Source organism: Podarcis pityusensis (assembly GCF_964106645.2).
Source record: "Podarcis pityusensis genome assembly, chromosome: 15".
NCBI classification, from domain to species: domain Eukaryota; kingdom Metazoa; phylum Chordata; class Lepidosauria; order Squamata; family Lacertidae; genus Podarcis; species Podarcis pityusensis.
Window position 1 is genome coordinate 35430555 of NC_138040.1, and position 16274 is coordinate 35446828.

General features: G+C 45.4%; 1 protein-coding gene and 2 long non-coding RNA genes across 4 annotated transcripts in view; 2 read left to right on the forward strand and 1 right to left on the reverse strand.

The window, feature by feature from the left end:
- The first annotated feature begins 5478 nt into the window (after positions 1 to 5478).
- Positions 5479 to 7252, forward strand: LOC308463882. The gene is made up of 2 exons (XR_013979771.1): positions 5479 to 5569; positions 7065 to 7252. It is a non-coding gene; the product is annotated as an uncharacterized lncRNA (long non-coding RNA).
- Positions 7253 to 10118: 2866 nt separating this feature from the next.
- On the reverse strand, positions 10119 to 13509 carry PPIA (peptidylprolyl isomerase A). Its single transcript, XM_080982666.1, has 5 exons — positions 13303 to 13509; positions 11313 to 11343; positions 11112 to 11200; positions 10710 to 10882; positions 10119 to 10433 (listed from the first exon to the last, which is right to left on the reverse strand). The coding sequence occupies exons 1-5, from the start codon at positions 13369 to 13371 to the stop codon at positions 10298 to 10300; spliced, it is 498 nt and encodes a 165-aa protein (XP_080838792.1). The 5' UTR covers positions 13372 to 13509; the 3' UTR covers positions 10119 to 10297.
- A 136-nt stretch (positions 13510 to 13645) lies between these two features.
- Positions 13646 to 16274, forward strand: part of LOC308463898 — a 55966-nt gene continuing 53337 nt past the window's right edge. For both annotated transcript variants that reach the window (XR_013979801.1, XR_013979802.1), the window contains exon 1: positions 13646 to 13783. This is a non-coding gene — a long non-coding RNA (uncharacterized lncRNA). The remainder of the gene's footprint in view (positions 13784 to 16274) is intronic.

Genomic DNA, 16274 nt, shown 5'->3' on the forward strand with positions numbered 1-16274 from the left:
ATATCCTTATAACGGTTTTCCAAATCCCAACTTTAATACCCTTTAAATTAAACATTAACATCTTTAAATCTTCTCCTTCTTGTATTAGACATATTATTTTATCAGTTAACATAAATACAATCCTAAGCCCATTAAGTATCTGGACGCTATTTCCAGTTATTTTAGCTTAACAAATTTAGCTAAATAATCATTAAATTTCTTCCATTCTTCGTGGTGTTCCTCCTCCTTCTGGTCGCGGACTCTTCCGGTTAGATCGGCTAGCTCCATAAAATCCATCATCTGCCATTCTTCTACTGTTGGTAATTCTTGAGTTTTCCACTTTTTAGCTAACAAAATACGAGCCGCAGTTGTGGCATACAAAAATAGATTAACATCTTTCTTGGGCAATTCCGAACCTGTTATTCCAGAATACTTTTAAAGATTTTGATTGTATTGCTCCTTGAACCTGTTGCGATTATCTTCTTGTTTATTGATTGATATCACTTTTATAGCTTGCATTGGCTTTACCTAAGCCGCTCTGGGAGCCAACTCCACCATTAGGCTAAAGTAAGAGAGCTGCCTTAGGCGGGATCGTTGCCTAAAGGCAGCGAATTGATAGGCATTTCTAATTATTGATTTTTTTACTCCCAGGGAAAGGCACTTGTAGCATCCTTTCTTGTCTCAGGTGCCAGATTCAGTTGGCCAACCTTAGATACCATGAATCATGTCTTGGGGGAGCACACCATTTACTGTTCTGCCTCAAGCCATAAAGAGGCAGTGTGTTGTAGTGGTTAGAGTGTTGGACAAGGACCCGAGAGACCAGGATTCAAATCTCCAGTCAGCCAGGAAGCTCATTGGGTGACCTTATCGGGCATGGCCAAACTTGGTCCTCCAGCTGTTTTGGGACTACAACTCCCATCATCCCTAGCTAACAGGACCAGCGGTCAGGGATGACGGGAATTGTAGTCCCAAAACAGCTGGAGGGCCAAGTTTGGCCATGCCTGCCTTAGGTGATCTCTTAGTCTCACTTACCTCACTGGGTTGTCGTGAAGATAGAAAGGGGAGAGAACTATGTATTGCTATCTTGAGCTCCAGGGAAGAGTCTATAAATGCAGTTGATTGATTGATTGATTGATTGATTGATTGACTGACTGACTGACTGACTGACTGATTGACTGATTGTCTTGGGCTGGCCTTTGCTTTCTTGGCTGAAGAGCAAGGTAAACATAAAAAGGTAAAGGGACCCCTGACCATTAGGTCCAGTCGTGACCGACTCTGGAGTTGCGGCGCTCATCTCGCTTTATTGGCTGAGGAAGCCGGCGTACAGCTTCCGGGTCATGTGGCCAGCATGGCTAAGTCGCTTCTGGCCAACCAGAGCAGCACACGGAAACGCCGTTTACCTTCCCGCCAGAGCGGTACCTATTTATCTACTTGCACTTTGACGTGCTTTCGAACTGCTAGGTTGGCAGGAGCAGGGACCGAGCAACGGGAGCTCACCCCGTTGCAGGGATTCAAACCGCCGATCTTCTGATCGGCAAGTCCTAGGCTCTGTGGTTTAACCCACAGCGCCACCCGCGTCCCATATCTAAACATATATGTATATAACATATATCTATATATCTATATATCTATATATCTATATATCTATATATATATATACACATATATATATACCTTATATATGTTTTTATATATAGATATAAAAAAAAACATATATAAGGTAAACATATCTAAAGCAAAAAATAAATCCTGCCACTGCCTTGAACTCACCAGGTGAGTTCAACCTCCCTCCCCTCTTCCTTATTTTCAGTATGGGGATAAAAAGACTCACTACCTTTTAAGGATCACTGCAGTGGTGATCCCAAACCTTGAGCAGGGATTTATTAGGACCAGCCACAGCTCCCGAATACCCACAGCCGGAAGCAACCAGGCTGGACGTTAAAGCGAAACAAAGGTGCAGAATCCCCAAGTCTTTCATTGGGAACAGTCTTAAAAATGGAGTGTGTGAGATGAGTTTTGTAGACTAATAAAGAAAAATATTATCCTCTGCTATGAGATGTCAGGCTGCACCAAGGACTAATGGGACAAAGCAGCAATGAGGACCTTACCCCCATTGTTATAATTCATTTATTCTGCAAATGTAAAACCTAGCAGTTGGTACTCTCAGGTCTGTCTCAGCCCACTTGAAACACACCTTTTCTCTTGTGAGTCAGAGAACAGAAGGTGAGAAACATGGTACTCTTTAGTAGGTCAAGAGTGAGAGAATGTGAAGCAAGTTAAATAATCTGAAGGAAGTTAAATACTGTAATCCAAAGGCTAGGCCCAAAGCCGAACATTTTGTGGTTGCCTGAGGGTGGACAGAGAATCACCAGAGGACAGCCAGAACATAAAAACAGTTGCCTTAATATTATTATGAAGTTATTTATATGTATTATATATTAACAAAACAAAGTGTAGTATTATAAAAAAAAATTTTTTTAAGGCCTGGCGCTTGTCAGTTATCCAACGTCTGTGGATCTGTGAGTGAATTTACACCTTAGTAGGCAATTCAGAAGAATTCTGCCTGTGCACCTATTTCTCTTCCCACGTATAAGAGGAATAGCTTTAAAAAAAGAAAAGAAAATGTAACATTCAAGGGAAAGGCTTAGAATGCCTTTAAAGGGGGCAAGGCCCTCCTCACCAGCCCCCAGCCCCAATCTGTGGGGCCCAAAGAAGCTACTACAAATGCTAATTTTTAGATTGCCAATTTGCCACCTTTGTTAGGTTTCTACCAGGAGATGCACGGGATTGAATCTGGGACTGTCTGCTTGCACAGTGTGTGTTCAGATATTCAAAGCTGAGCAGTAAGTTGAAGATTATGCACCAACAGTCCATGGCTGTGAACAAGTAGGGTATAAGAGACAGCATATGCATTATTTGGGTTGGGGAAGGGCCATAGTTCATTGGTAGAGTAACTGCTTTGCACACAAAACGTATGGGAGAGAAACCTCCCACCCCCATCTGAAATCCCAGAGAGATGCTACCAGTCAGTGTAGACTATATTGAGCTAGATCAAACCATGGTCTGACTTAGAATCGGGCAACTTCTCCCATTTAAAGTACAGTATTCTGCCAGCATCTCAGAGCTTTTTCCACCAACACATTTTTCATGATGGTGACATCCACCTTTGTATTGAAGCTTCTGCCAAATCTTACAGAAACCTCAGCTTTTGGATCATCAGTAAAGGGTAAAGGTAAAGGGATCCTTGACCATTAGGTCCAGTTGTGACCGACTCAGGGGTTGCGGCGCTCATCTCGCTTTATTGGCCAAGGGAGCCGGCGTACAGCTTCTGGGTCACGTGGCCAGCATGACTAAGCCGCTTCTGGCAAACCAGAGCAGCGCACGGAAACGCCGTTTACCTTCCCGCCAGAGCGGTACCTATTTATCTACTTGCACTTTGACGTGCTTTCGAACTGCTTGGTTGGCAGGAGCAGGGACCGAGCAACGGGAGCTCACCCCGTCTTGGGGATTTGAACCGCCGACCTTCTGATCAACAAGTCCTAGGCTCTGTGGTTTAACCCACAGCGCCACCCGCGTCCACTTTTGTATTGAAGCTTCTGCCAAATCTTACAGAAACCTCGGCTTTTGGATCATCTGTATAGGACTTCACCTTAAATCTAAGAACTAGCAGGAGGGGAATTTAAATCTAAGTTGAACTGTACGGAAGACTCTCCCCCAAAAATGAGACTTTCAATTTTATTGGCCAATGGTAGACGTCTCTACCATGCGATGTGACAGCTTTAAGCGGGCAAGCTAATGGGCAAATTCTAGCCATTGCTACTGATCATGATGGTTATATACCATCTATAGAATTGGAAGCTGTGAACCTCTGGATACCAGTTGCTAGGGAACAGCACTAGGACAAGATTATTGCCCCCTGGGTCACACTTGACAGCTTCCCAAGAAGAATGTGGTCGGCTCCTGTGCATATCAGAGTGATGCAACTAGATAGATCTCTTGCCTGATCCAGTGGAGCTATTTGTATGTACAGTGGTATCTCGGTTCTCAAACTTATTCTGTTCCGGAAGTCTGTTCCAAGACCAAAGTGTTCCAAAACCAAGGCGTGCTTTCCCATAGAAAGTAATGCAAAATGGATTAATCTGTTCCAGACTTTTAAAAACAACCCCTAAAAGAGAAATTTAACATGAATTTTACTACCTAATGAGACCATTGATCCATAAAATGAAAGCAATAGACAATGCACTCCAGTCACACAATCAATCAGTAGCTGAACTGGATTCCACACAGTCGCAAAAATAAAACAAAAAAGAGTCGCAAAAACAGAAACTAAAAATAAATAGCAAAAACAGACAGAACTCAGCGTAACACTCAAAACGCAAGTGTGGCACTCTGACTGGAAGTGTAACACTCAAAATGGAGCATGTTCGGCTTCCGAAAAAAGTCCACGAACCGAAACACTTACTTCCGGGTTTGGGTTCCAAGTTGTTTGAGGACCAAGGCATTTAAGAACCAAGGTACCACTGTAGTGAATATATCTACAGTGGTACCTCGGGTTAAGTACTTAATTTGTTCTGGAGGCCCGTTCTTAACCTGAAACTGTTTTAACCTGAAGCACCACTTTAGCTAATGGGGCCTCCCGCTGCCGCTGGAGCACGATTTCTGTTCTCATCCTGCAGCAAAGTACTTAACCCGAGGTACTATTTCTGGGTTAGCAGAGTCTGTAACCTGAAGCGTATGTAACCCGAGATACCACTGTACTCAGAAATAAGTTCCACTAAAAAAAAGGATAAGAGAAATAAGTTCCACTGTGTGGCTTACATCTGACAGCCTTGCTCTGTTAAATTGCAATCTTGGGCACATTCTCTAGAGGGGTTGGGGCGGTAATCCGTATCCATGTACAGTGATACCTCGGATTAAGAACTTAATTCGTTCTGGAGGTCTGTTCTTAACCTGAAACTATTCTTAACCTGAAGCACCACTTTAGCTAATGGGGCCTCCAGCTGCTGCTGTGCCGCCAGAGCACGATTTCTGTTCTCATCCTGAAGCAAAGTTCTTAACCCAAGGTACTATTTCTGGGTTAGCGGAGTCTGTAACATGAAGCATCTGTAACCTGAAGCGTCTGTAACCCGAGGTACCACTGTAATGGGGACGAGGAACCTATGTCCCCCTCTAGATCTGGTTGGACTCCAGTTGCCATCAGCTCCGGTCAGCAACGCCATTTGCCAGGTTTTCCCCCTCCCTTCCTTCCACAAAGCTTGAGCAGGTGGCGGGGAGTTTTCCCGACAGTTCCGAGGAAAACTTGAGAAACCACCCGCAGAAATTCCCATTTCACCTCCCGAACTCCAGAAATTCCGGGGGCTCGTCTTGCAGTAGCCAAGATCGGCCACGGAGGGGCGCTATTTCGCAGAACAAATTCAAACCTGGGAGTTGCCGCCCAGAAAGGGAAACCACCCGAGATGCGGGGGGGGGGGGCGGAATCTCAATCTCTCTCTCCCCGGACTGGAAAGAAGGGAGGAGGGAGCGGTAGATTTCCACTAGCGCGGACAGGGCTGGGCAACTCTTTCTCGACCCCGCCCGCCCACGGAGCTGGGTGAGTCATCTGCACCGTCTCTCTGCCTCTCTCGCTGGGGGGCTTTTCCCGGCTGCTGCAAGAAGGAGCGTGTCGGGTTGCTGCAAAGCGGCTTGCTTTTCTCCTTGTGCTGGAGAATCCCTTCCCTCTTTGCTGCCCTTCCCGTCCAGTTTTGCAGCCAGGAGGAGGAGAGCACAAACTGCCTCCCCGCGATCTTCTCTGCTGGAAATGCACGCGCACCGTGTGAAATCCATCCAGGCGCTGCCGTGTTGGGATTGTTTATTTGCTTTTAATAAAATTAAAATAGGATAGGCTGCGGACCGCCCATGTAGGCATCGTCGTGTTGCATTGCAGCAATTTGCACGGCAGGCGCAAGATTGGGAGTTGCTACTCCGAGGTGCAGCTTCGGAGAGCGAGAACACGTCGTGCAACGAGACTTTATAAAGTCCTAGTCCTCATTGAGGTGGCAGACCCGGGTTTGAATTCCCGTCCATCTCAGAAGCGGGGGCTTAGAGGACGGAAGGCTCCTCTATGCCAAATACATTTTCCTGCACGCAGGAGACTGGCATCCTAGAAGAAAGGGCCGTGATCCAGCGTTATCTCTGCAATATTAAGCTCTGCAAGTCTTTTTCGTTTTGCATGGAGAGGCAGGTCACTATGGAAAGCCTCCAACGGCAGCCCAGTGTTACGCTTCGACCCCGGCGTCTTTAAGGGTTCGGGTACCAGGCACCACCCACGAAATCCCCAGTGTTTTGCTTTAAAAAATAAAAACCTGCCTGCTTTTTTTTGGAGAGAGAGAAAAAAAAGCTGCCTTTCTGCTTCAAGGGACTTAAAAGCAGATCTCGCTTCGGTTGTGGAACGCCCTCCCATCAGATGTCAAGGAAATAAACAACTATCTGACTTTTAGAAGACATCTGAAGGCAGCCCTGTTCAGGGAAGTTTTTAATGACTGTTTCAAGGTATTTTTAATATTTTGTTGGAAGCCGCCCAGAGTGGCTGTGGAAACCCAGCCAGATGGGCGAGGTATAAATAAATAAAATAATAGATTTCTAGAGAAATGGACACTATGTTCCCCTTTTCTGAAAGCGCATGCTCTTGGGGTCTGTGACTCTCCCGCTCCCATCAGCCCCTGCCAGTGGTTAGAAGTGGTGGAATTTACAGCCCTGACATCTGTCGGTGCCCTGGTTCCCAGTCCCTGAATGACTGAGCCAGTCTTTTTGGCAAGGTGCTCAGACACCAAATACTGCAGCTGTCTGAGAATTACAGACATAGCAAAATAGAGGAGGGCATTCCTCAAGTTTGATCGTTGCACCAGGGTATGAAGTCCAGAGATAGCTTCCTGCTAGCAAAGCATTTGGCCCAGGCATACAGCTACTTTCTTGGATCCCTTCCAAATGGTGTTCTGTAAAGTAACCAGAAGGTATTTCCTGCACTATGACTAGGAAAGAGCAAAAGCAGCGCCACTACATGGCGTGAAGCTTTACCTTTTGCCGATATAAACCGTAATTGTTTACAGGGAATGACAAGACTCTCGGCGCTCTGTGAAGGAAGTCTTTAAAGCAGTGGCACCCATCTGGACGGGACTTTGGGGAAGAAGCCCCAAAACCCTCGGATTGGAGTGTGACTGTTACGCTACAAAGCCATGTGGTGTTATCACTGGTGCATAATAAGCATGGAATTAAAAATGAGAAGTCGTGTGATGCATATGTGCCTTCAACAATTTATTTCATTGCTTGTTTTCATTACTCTCATTAGATTACCGCAAATGGGATCCAGTTAATTTCTTCCTCTGTTCTGTGCCTGTGTCCTTAACACTGTTGGAGGATGTGATTCTAGAACATGCTTCTGGCCGTGAATAGTAAAGACAAAAGCAAAGGGCAGAATGGAGTAAAGTCTTACCGGCTGAGATTGCAGCATTTGCAGTCTCAAGGGGGAATGCAGTAATAGGGTGGGCCTCCAAATCAGAAATGCAAAATGTTTTCTATGCAGCTTAACAATTTCCCAGTTGTTTTTTTAAAACTTCCTTTGGGAATCTGATACTCTTGCTAGAAATCCTTGGCAAAATTTCTATCCTGCAGCAAACTGTGTGGCTATATGAGCCTTAAAGATGGTTTTCAGTGGCTACATTATGATAGGTGCTTAAATTTCTCGTTCAACAAGATGCTAGAACCTGAAATAAAAACCTAATTTCTCCTCCTGGAGTAGTGCTCTTTCTCTGCATAACATCCAGAGCTACATCTGCAAACCTGGAAGGGAGGGGGAGGAGGAAGGAATATCAGCAAATGATGATGTAACCCACAGCAGCAGCAGCTTCCTTTTCCTATGTCCTCCCTTTCCTTTTTCAGCAGGCAGAATAGGAATATCCATGTTGTGTATAATGGCTGTGAAACCTTCCAATGGCCTCAGAGTGAAATTGGTGGTGGTGGGGCACAGAACTGCAGACATGCATGTTCAGGTTCCCACTCATGCCCCCTTTTTTCATTTGCAAAAGCCGTTATTCTACTGCAATTTTGGTTTCATGGTGAACAGATCCCTTTCCTAGAAGTCATATGCACACAACCCTGCTGAAAGATTAGTTCTGAGCCAGGCATCACTAGACACAAATATTGTAAATTATATGCAGTTAATGCTTCTTTTTCTTTTTAATTAAGAACACAGCAGACCAACAAAACCAGACAGATCAACAGGCAGATTAAACAAACAAGCTCATACCAATCAGATGGTAGAAAATTTATGCTCCTATCTATCTAATCCAATTATGATATTAACATACTGGGGGCATTGAGAGTTGTAATATCCCATCTGAGTAAATCAGATTATAAATTGGATGTTATACTAGCAAGGGGAGTGCCTTTTTTCTCTAGTGAATGTGAAAATAGCATCAAGTGACTGAATCCCAGATTCATACAATAAGTTTGGGACTTCATTCCTTCAACATTTTTCTAAATATTGCAGAGACACAAGTTGGATAATATGAATTCCAACCTTTAAATTTAAGAATTGCCCCAAGCAGGCTTATTCTATGTAAACCTTTTATTTTCCATTAAGGGCTCTGGCAGGGTCTTAGAGTCCCTCCTTCTCAAAGCCTAGTTAGCACTTTTCCAGCCCTGCTGGAGGGGACCTTGGGATAAAATGAGGGAGCCATGTATGTCACCTTAACCTCCTTGGAGGAAATGATGGGGTATATTACATAGCTTTCCTTGTCCTGAAGCAACCTGTTTCAAACACCTTGTCCTATATAGAACTAAAGCTTTTAGTTCAGTAATGTTGAGCTAGCTAGTTATCAACAAGCCCCTGGTAGATTAGATGTTTGTTTAAACATCATGCTGTTCTCTTGAGCATTTCAGCATACACATGTCCTGCCCAATGTTTAGTCATGTTTGCAGTCATTAGAGGTTCCCAGTAGTGACAGTTACTCACCCAAATATTTTTTAACAAGGTATTGACAAAGATTGTAATCTCAGCAGTAGGCAAATAAGACATCAGTAACCCAGTCCTGTGATTTATGTTGGCAGCTGCTATGAAACCTATGTAGATGCTATTCATAGGCACTCAGAATGCTGCCACAAAGCTGTTCGGGTTCCAAAGTCTATTCTGCCCATTAGCCTGCAGCCTCTCAAATGAACTATTCAATTTGCTACCTCCAACCAACATTGCATGCTTGGAATGTGATTTCCTAGTAGCAATAGGCATGCTTCTTAAGTAAATGGTACTGTCATTTTCTATAAAGGGTTTTAGTGGCATCAAGACTAATGCCAATGAAACAGCTGAACATAAAAGACAGTAATACATACAACATTAGTTTTAGTTGATCCTGTAAGTGCATCCGTAGATTGCTATCTCTTGTGAAGCCAACAATGTAACTTCTCTTGCAAATATAGCAATCATTCAGCAATACCTTTGTGATTTACTTGCTAAGGGACACGGCCAGTGTTTAGTTCACAACATCAAATATACCAGTGTTGTAATGTTTCTGACATCAGTTGGTACCACTGTGAGCACAGACCAGTTTAGAAGATGAAAATTACAGCTTGCTGAATTAAAAAATTGTAAGAAATTGTGTTAAGAGGATACTTGCCCAAGTAAACGTGTATTAGTTGGGACATTTGGATGTATTCCCCCCCCCCCTTTAAGCAGTATAACAAGAAATTTATAGAGCAAATGCCTCAACATTTTCAGCTTAATGCCTTTCAAACAAGGCCTTAGAATTACCAGCTTTTATTCTTGGGCTAGAAGTAGGCAGCACTATTTGGATCTTACGGCTTCCCTCTCATAGGATCACACACTTTAGTACATCTCAAACTATGTTCAAACAGTAACTTAGTTAACTCAGAGGCCCCAACTTCTATCAGCCTCATTCAGCATAGTATATATTCTGCTATGGTGATCGCTATGGGGAAGAACAAGTTCTCCATCCCCAAAGAATAGAATAAAGGTTACACAGACAGGCTTAATATTGCCCAACACCTAAGCCACCCCAAGGTTTGACAATGTTTTTAGGATTAGGACCTATCTGATCAGATTATAACATGCAAGGCTTTGCCTTGGGGGAGAAAACAACAAACTAGCATGTGGTTTAACTCGTTTTATTTCACTTTGCAAACAAAGTTGTCTTCAGTCCAGCTGGACTTGTGAGGGAGCAGAAATTGAAACCCAATAGAAAAGCAGCAAGTAAGTCAGGAGCACAAGGATTACAGGGGACTAACCCCAGCTACAGAAGGAATGGTTGATTGTTAAGACAAAGGAATTTTATGACAGCTGCCCACAGTCAGAGATGGTGATCTTCTTGCTTGTCTTGCCGTTCCTTGACCCAAAGCGCTCCATTGCTTCCACAATATTCATTCCATCTTTGACTTTGCCAAAGACCACATGTTTCCCATCCAACCTAAGGAAATAAATTGGTTAGAATTTAGAATGCTTTTGTGATTTTTGTTATTTCATAAAGCTGTTCCAAATACATTTAAGGCTACCATCCTGTCAACATTCAGAAGATTTTAGGGGACAGGCAGCAGGCAATAACTATGCTAGCCAAGAAATTATGCTTGGCTATTATGTTTGGTGTAACTTTAGACAAAACACAACCTTCTACTTCAGGCTCAGGGTATTCTATTCCATTTGAACTAATGCCTAAGTTCACTGTTGAGAGTCTCAAAGTACTCACCAGTCAGTTTTGGCAGTGCAGATGAAGAACTGAGACCCATTTGTATTGGGACCAGCATTTGCCATAGACAAGATGCCAGCACCTGTGTGCTTGAGGATGAAGTTCTCATCAGCAAACTTCTCACCGTAAATTGATTTACCACCTGTTCCATTATGACGAGTAAAGTCACCACCCTATAGAAAAACAATATACACATGTAGCTGAAACCTGACACTGGGTGATATATATATGGATTCAGGACAGAAGAGCAATTATGCAAGCAGAAAAGGTCAAAGTCTAGGGACCAGACTATCATAAATCGTAAAACATGACAAGGCAGGACCGTAATGCTTTTTATATGAATGAATCTCATCAACAGTGCAATTCAAATACTGTAAGACTAAAATCATAACTGCTACATACCTGGCACATGAACCCAGGAATGATTCTGTGGAAGCAGGAACCCTTGTAACCAAAACCTTTCTCCCCAGTGCTCAAGGCACGGAAATTCTCTGAAATCAGAGGCAGACATTTGTAAGAACAGCCTTCCACATTTTCTTAGATCCTTGAAAAATTACTTCCAACAAACATGCCTGGAGATGAAGGCACTTCAAATGTACAAACCTGCTGTCTTTGGAACCTTGTCTGCAAATAGCTGTGGGACAAAAACAGAAGTCAATTAATGACATTCAGTTTGAATAGACACGTTTTTACTTAACTCCCTTAATTTTCCCAGTCTCATTGATCCTTCTTGCTGTATTGCTTTACCAAGAGAACCACTGCCTTTTAAAATATTTAACCTGGGTGGTTATGGCGTATAACAATCATTCAAGCTATCCTGTTAACCATTTGTAGTTATCAGTGTCATTAATTCTAGCAACATGCACCAAAATATATGTATTGCAAGGGATGCTATAAATTGAAAACATCCTATTCTGCAAATCAAAACTGACTGTTGACTCATTTATCGAACTGAACTCTGCAGGAATGATACAAGGCAGAAGCTAATTGATAGGATCAAGGCACATTAGACTGATACAGCATGCTAATGCCTTAGATTGAAGAGCACTCTAGAGGGAGCTCTGACAAACCAGAATCCTTCTAGTCTTCTAATAAAAATGGTCGACTTAACTACCATCTACTGCTAAATATTGAGGCCAGCTGCAATCAGGCAAAAACGATTTACTGTCTACTCACCATATTTATTACCACCAGTTAAAAGTGTAATCATAACAAATCTACTTTACATACAACTGCATTTTGTTTTGGCACAACTTTAGCTAGTGAACAAAAGACATCCAACAAGGCAGAATTTTCATAATTTGGAAAAGGCAGAAAGTGTTCCACCCACTTCCCAAATCAAATCGGCATACTGTCCATTTATTCTTTGCTGCAGTGACAGGACTCACGCCAGGTACAAATTAGCTGGACAACACTAGCGTGCACCGTGCTCAATCTGGCTCTAGCACCATTCGCATACGGGGTAAAACTTGCAACAGCCACTTCTATGGTGCAATCATTTGTCGCACTTTGAAACCCCGCACTGAAATCTAACCCGCTTATTTCCCCCCGCACAAAGCAGACACGATCCATCAAAACGTTACAAGGAGCAGAAGTAACCTTTCATAGCCATCCCTAACCTCTGCGGTGGACTTGGATGAGTGATGATTTTCTTACTAAAATCGCGGGTCAAGGAAAACAAAGCTACACTCGCAGCTTTTCGGTGCACGAATCTCCTTGCTCCACGCAAGGCATTACCGTGAAGAAAAGGAGCAGGAAACCCAGCTAAGGAAATGTGCACGGGAGACCGCAGCCCGCCATTTGGCGCTTTTGCTATCAAGGAAAACCTGATCGGGAGAGGGGGGAACAGAAAGCCCGAGAATCCAGGCCTTGCCTATACCTCCCTTCATGCGATCTAAGAAGGGGCTCGTCCGCACAGCACTTGCATTATAATGTGGGGGGGGGGGTCCGTTAGAGACGCCCGTAAGGCAATCCTTAAGCCTCGTTTCACTAAAAAAAATGCCCTGCAAACTACCAAGGAAAATAATCCAAACGTGGAGGCTAGCCCCCCCCCCCACTGCCGCCCCCGGTCCTCCTCCCATCTCTGCAGCAAAGGCGTGGGGAGAATGGGCAGCGTCAGGGGCGAGGCGTGAAGAGCCTCGCCGGCGGCGACAACAGCCAAAGGCCTTGCAGGCGGCGGCAGCAGCCCTTCCCTTCCCCGCGCAGGGAAGAGCGAGGAAGGCGCGGCGGCGAGGGAAACAAAGGCGGCGGCAGCCAGCAACCGCTTCCCCCAGGGCAGGCTGCGCAGGCCACGTGGAGGAGGCGACGCCCGTCCGCGCGCGCCCACTTCCCTTCCTCTGTTGCCGTCCCCCCCCCCCCCGGCCAGGCCGCCCGGGTGCGCGCGCAGCCCCTCTCGCGCCGCAGTGAGGCGATGGCGCCCCCTCCCCCCGCAACCGGCGCCCGTTGCTCCTAACCGCCCCCACCCTCCCCGTGCACACACACCAGTCCCAAAATGGCCCCGAACTCCCTCCCCGGCAGGAAATGGCGGCGGAGCCGAGTCCTCCTCAGGCGCGCCCCTCTCTCCGCGCTCCAGCCTTAACGGCTCTCTTCGTACCTCGAAGGTGACGCGCCCCAAGGGCTCGCCGTCGGCACAGACGTCGAAAAACACGACCGGGTTGCCCATGATGGCGGGAATGAGTCGAATAAAGGAAGGGGGTAGCTTAAAAAAAAAAGGGAAAAAACCGGCGGCGGCGGTAACAGGCAGCACCAGCGTCAAGCCCTCTCCACACAGCAAGGAGCGCGGCACAGCAGAAAGAACGGCGGCCGCTCGCAGGGCTTATATAGCCGGCGGACCCCCGCCTCCGCCTTTCCTCACGCGACTTTCGGCCAATCGCAACGAGGAGAGTTTCCAGATTGAAAGGGGCGTGGGGCCAGTCAGAGCTCTCGGTTTGGGGCGAGGGTGGGTGCTCGGGTGTTCCGCGCCTCTCAGTAAGGGCGTGGTCTCCGCGAGAGGCGGGAACCGAAGAAAGGTATGGGGGAGGGTTGTTTCTTCCCCCCCTCCTTTTCTGAGCATGCGCGCTGTTGACTTGCACTGGGTAAGGCTGTCTGTTTGGAAGGCAGGAAGGGGTGGGGGATGGGGACGGGGCCTGCCGGTCCCCCCCCCGCAATCCCGCGCTTTTTAGTGCTGAGGAAGGAAACGGCTGTGGAAAGCAATGCAGGCCGCACGCCCGTTTGCTCGGAAGCAAGCCTCTCGGGCTCCAAGGCGGCTTCGTTGCCAAGGAGCAGGGCTTGAATGGCAGCCGTGTGGCGGGATGTGGCCGCGCAGGGAGCCGAGGCACGAGGGCGGGGGCCGAATCCAGGATGCAGAAATGTTGGGTGACTTGATTTGTGATGGCTGCTTGAACTCGGCTAAGGAGGAACCAGCGGGGAAGGAACCGAGAGGGCTGTGTATCTGGTCCGGCCTTGGAAGCGAAAATGGCTGTGTAAACGCACTAGCAGCAAACCAGTGATAGGTTTGGTTTATTTATTCATTTTTCAAGATCCAGGCTAACGTGTTTTTTTTTTAAACTCACTCGACCCAGCCGCCTCAGAGTTCTGGTCGACATGGAAAGCTTGCACACTGTTTTGCAACATCTGGAGGGGACCTAACGCAGCCGTTTGACCAGCTCTGGATTTTGGAAGGCCTCCACCTTTTTATTATGACGCTTGGATCTTTCCTCCAAGGTGCTTATGGGCACCATAAACGGCCCTGTTATTAATATATTTATTAATTACCCTCCCTTCAACCCAAGGTCCCAGGGTGAGTTACAGCAATTAAAACAAAATGTTCAGAATAGTTTACAACAACTTACAAGCCTCCAAATAACATGGGTCCGGAAAATATACCTCTACTGTTCCTGTTTTTGAAAATGCAAATAAAAATTAAAAAAGAAAATATATCTTTCCTGTATCAAAAGCCAGGGTAAAGAGGTGTCTTCAGCATTTTCCAAAAGCCGTATAATAAAGATGCCCAGTGTGCTCCACCCATCCTTTTCATCTTCCCAACAAACCTGAGAGTTAAGTTAGGCTAGGACTACAAAGAGCGACTGGACCAAAACCAGCAAGTTAGGCTGTGTACACATTCCTGTTTACTCTCCATGTAATAGCCACAATCTATATTGTCTTGTTTCTGATGAAATGTTGCTTGCTGGAAACTGGGGGGCAGGGGGAGAGAATGATGCATTTTTTTTTAAAGCAGCAGTGCATACACAGCCTCTGTTTCATGTGGATTTGAATCTGTGTCTCCCCAGTCCTAGCCCAGTTTATGAAGCTATCAACTTCATGTAACTCAACAGCCCCTCATTTCAATTATCTGGCCCTGGGATGTAATCTGGGATTAGGGTGGGTGCATTTTTGAGATCTCGGAGTCAACTGTTTCTCACCTGTATGTTCATTGCTTATTCATGACTCTTGTCCTGCACTGCATAGTGCTGCCTCAATACCCAAAATAGGCACAGCTTCTTCTGGTGGTATTTTTGGCGTGAAGTCATACATTTCTCACGCATTTTTGACTCTTATAGTCTCAGCTGTGCTTGCTTCTGAAGGAAGCCTGTTTGTATTAGTGAGTTTACTTTGGAGAAAAAGCCACTGGGGAACAGTAGCCTGTTTCATAATCGGCAAGAAGGCACTGTCACAAATTTCAGGGTCTTTTCACCTTTCAGTCATTAATGGTGTTTCAGCATGTACTGCTGTAATTTGATCTTCAAAATCTGACATTGCAATTTCACTGAAGATAAGTGCTTCCCCATGTGTGAAACACTACAACCAACATGTAGGTTAGTGTGAGAACATAATCTCCTTGATAAATTTCTAACATTTTAATGACAATAACTAGTCTCTGGAAGTGAACTACGTTAGCTGTGTACAGGCGTAAATTTTGCAGGATTTATTTTGTGCTTTGAGGTGCACCAGCTGAGGTACAGTGGTACCTTGGGTTAAATATGCTTCAGGTTACAGACTCTGCTAACCCAGAAATAGTGCTTCAGGTTAAGAACTTTGCTTCAGGATGAGAAATTGTTCTCCGGCGGTGCGGCAGCAGCGGGAGGCCCCATTAGGTAAAGTGGTGCTTCAGATTAAGAACAGTTTCAGGTTAAGAACGGACCTCCAGAACGAATTAAGTACTTAACCCGAGGTACCACTGTACACAGTAGTGGCTTGGGGTGGAACCAGATGCAAAATGGTATCTTGGGGTGCAGCCACTTAAGTATCACATCCAAGTACATATCTACTTTTGTGTGCAATTATAGATCAGGGGCTTTAGCAGCCTAATTTAAAGTAGCCTTGTACATAATCCCACAAAGGTGACCAGCATGGAAATATATTTACAGTGATACATCGGGTTAAGAACTTAATTCATTCCGGAGGTCTGTTCTTAACCTGAAAGTGTTCTTAACCTGAAGCACCACTTTAGCTAATGGGGCCTCCTGCTGCTGCCACGCTGCTGGAGCACGATTTCTGTTCTCTTCCTGAAGCAAAGTTCTTAACCCGAGGTAATATTTCTGGGTTAGCGGAGTCTGTAAGCTGAAGCGTATGCAACCTGAAGCGTAT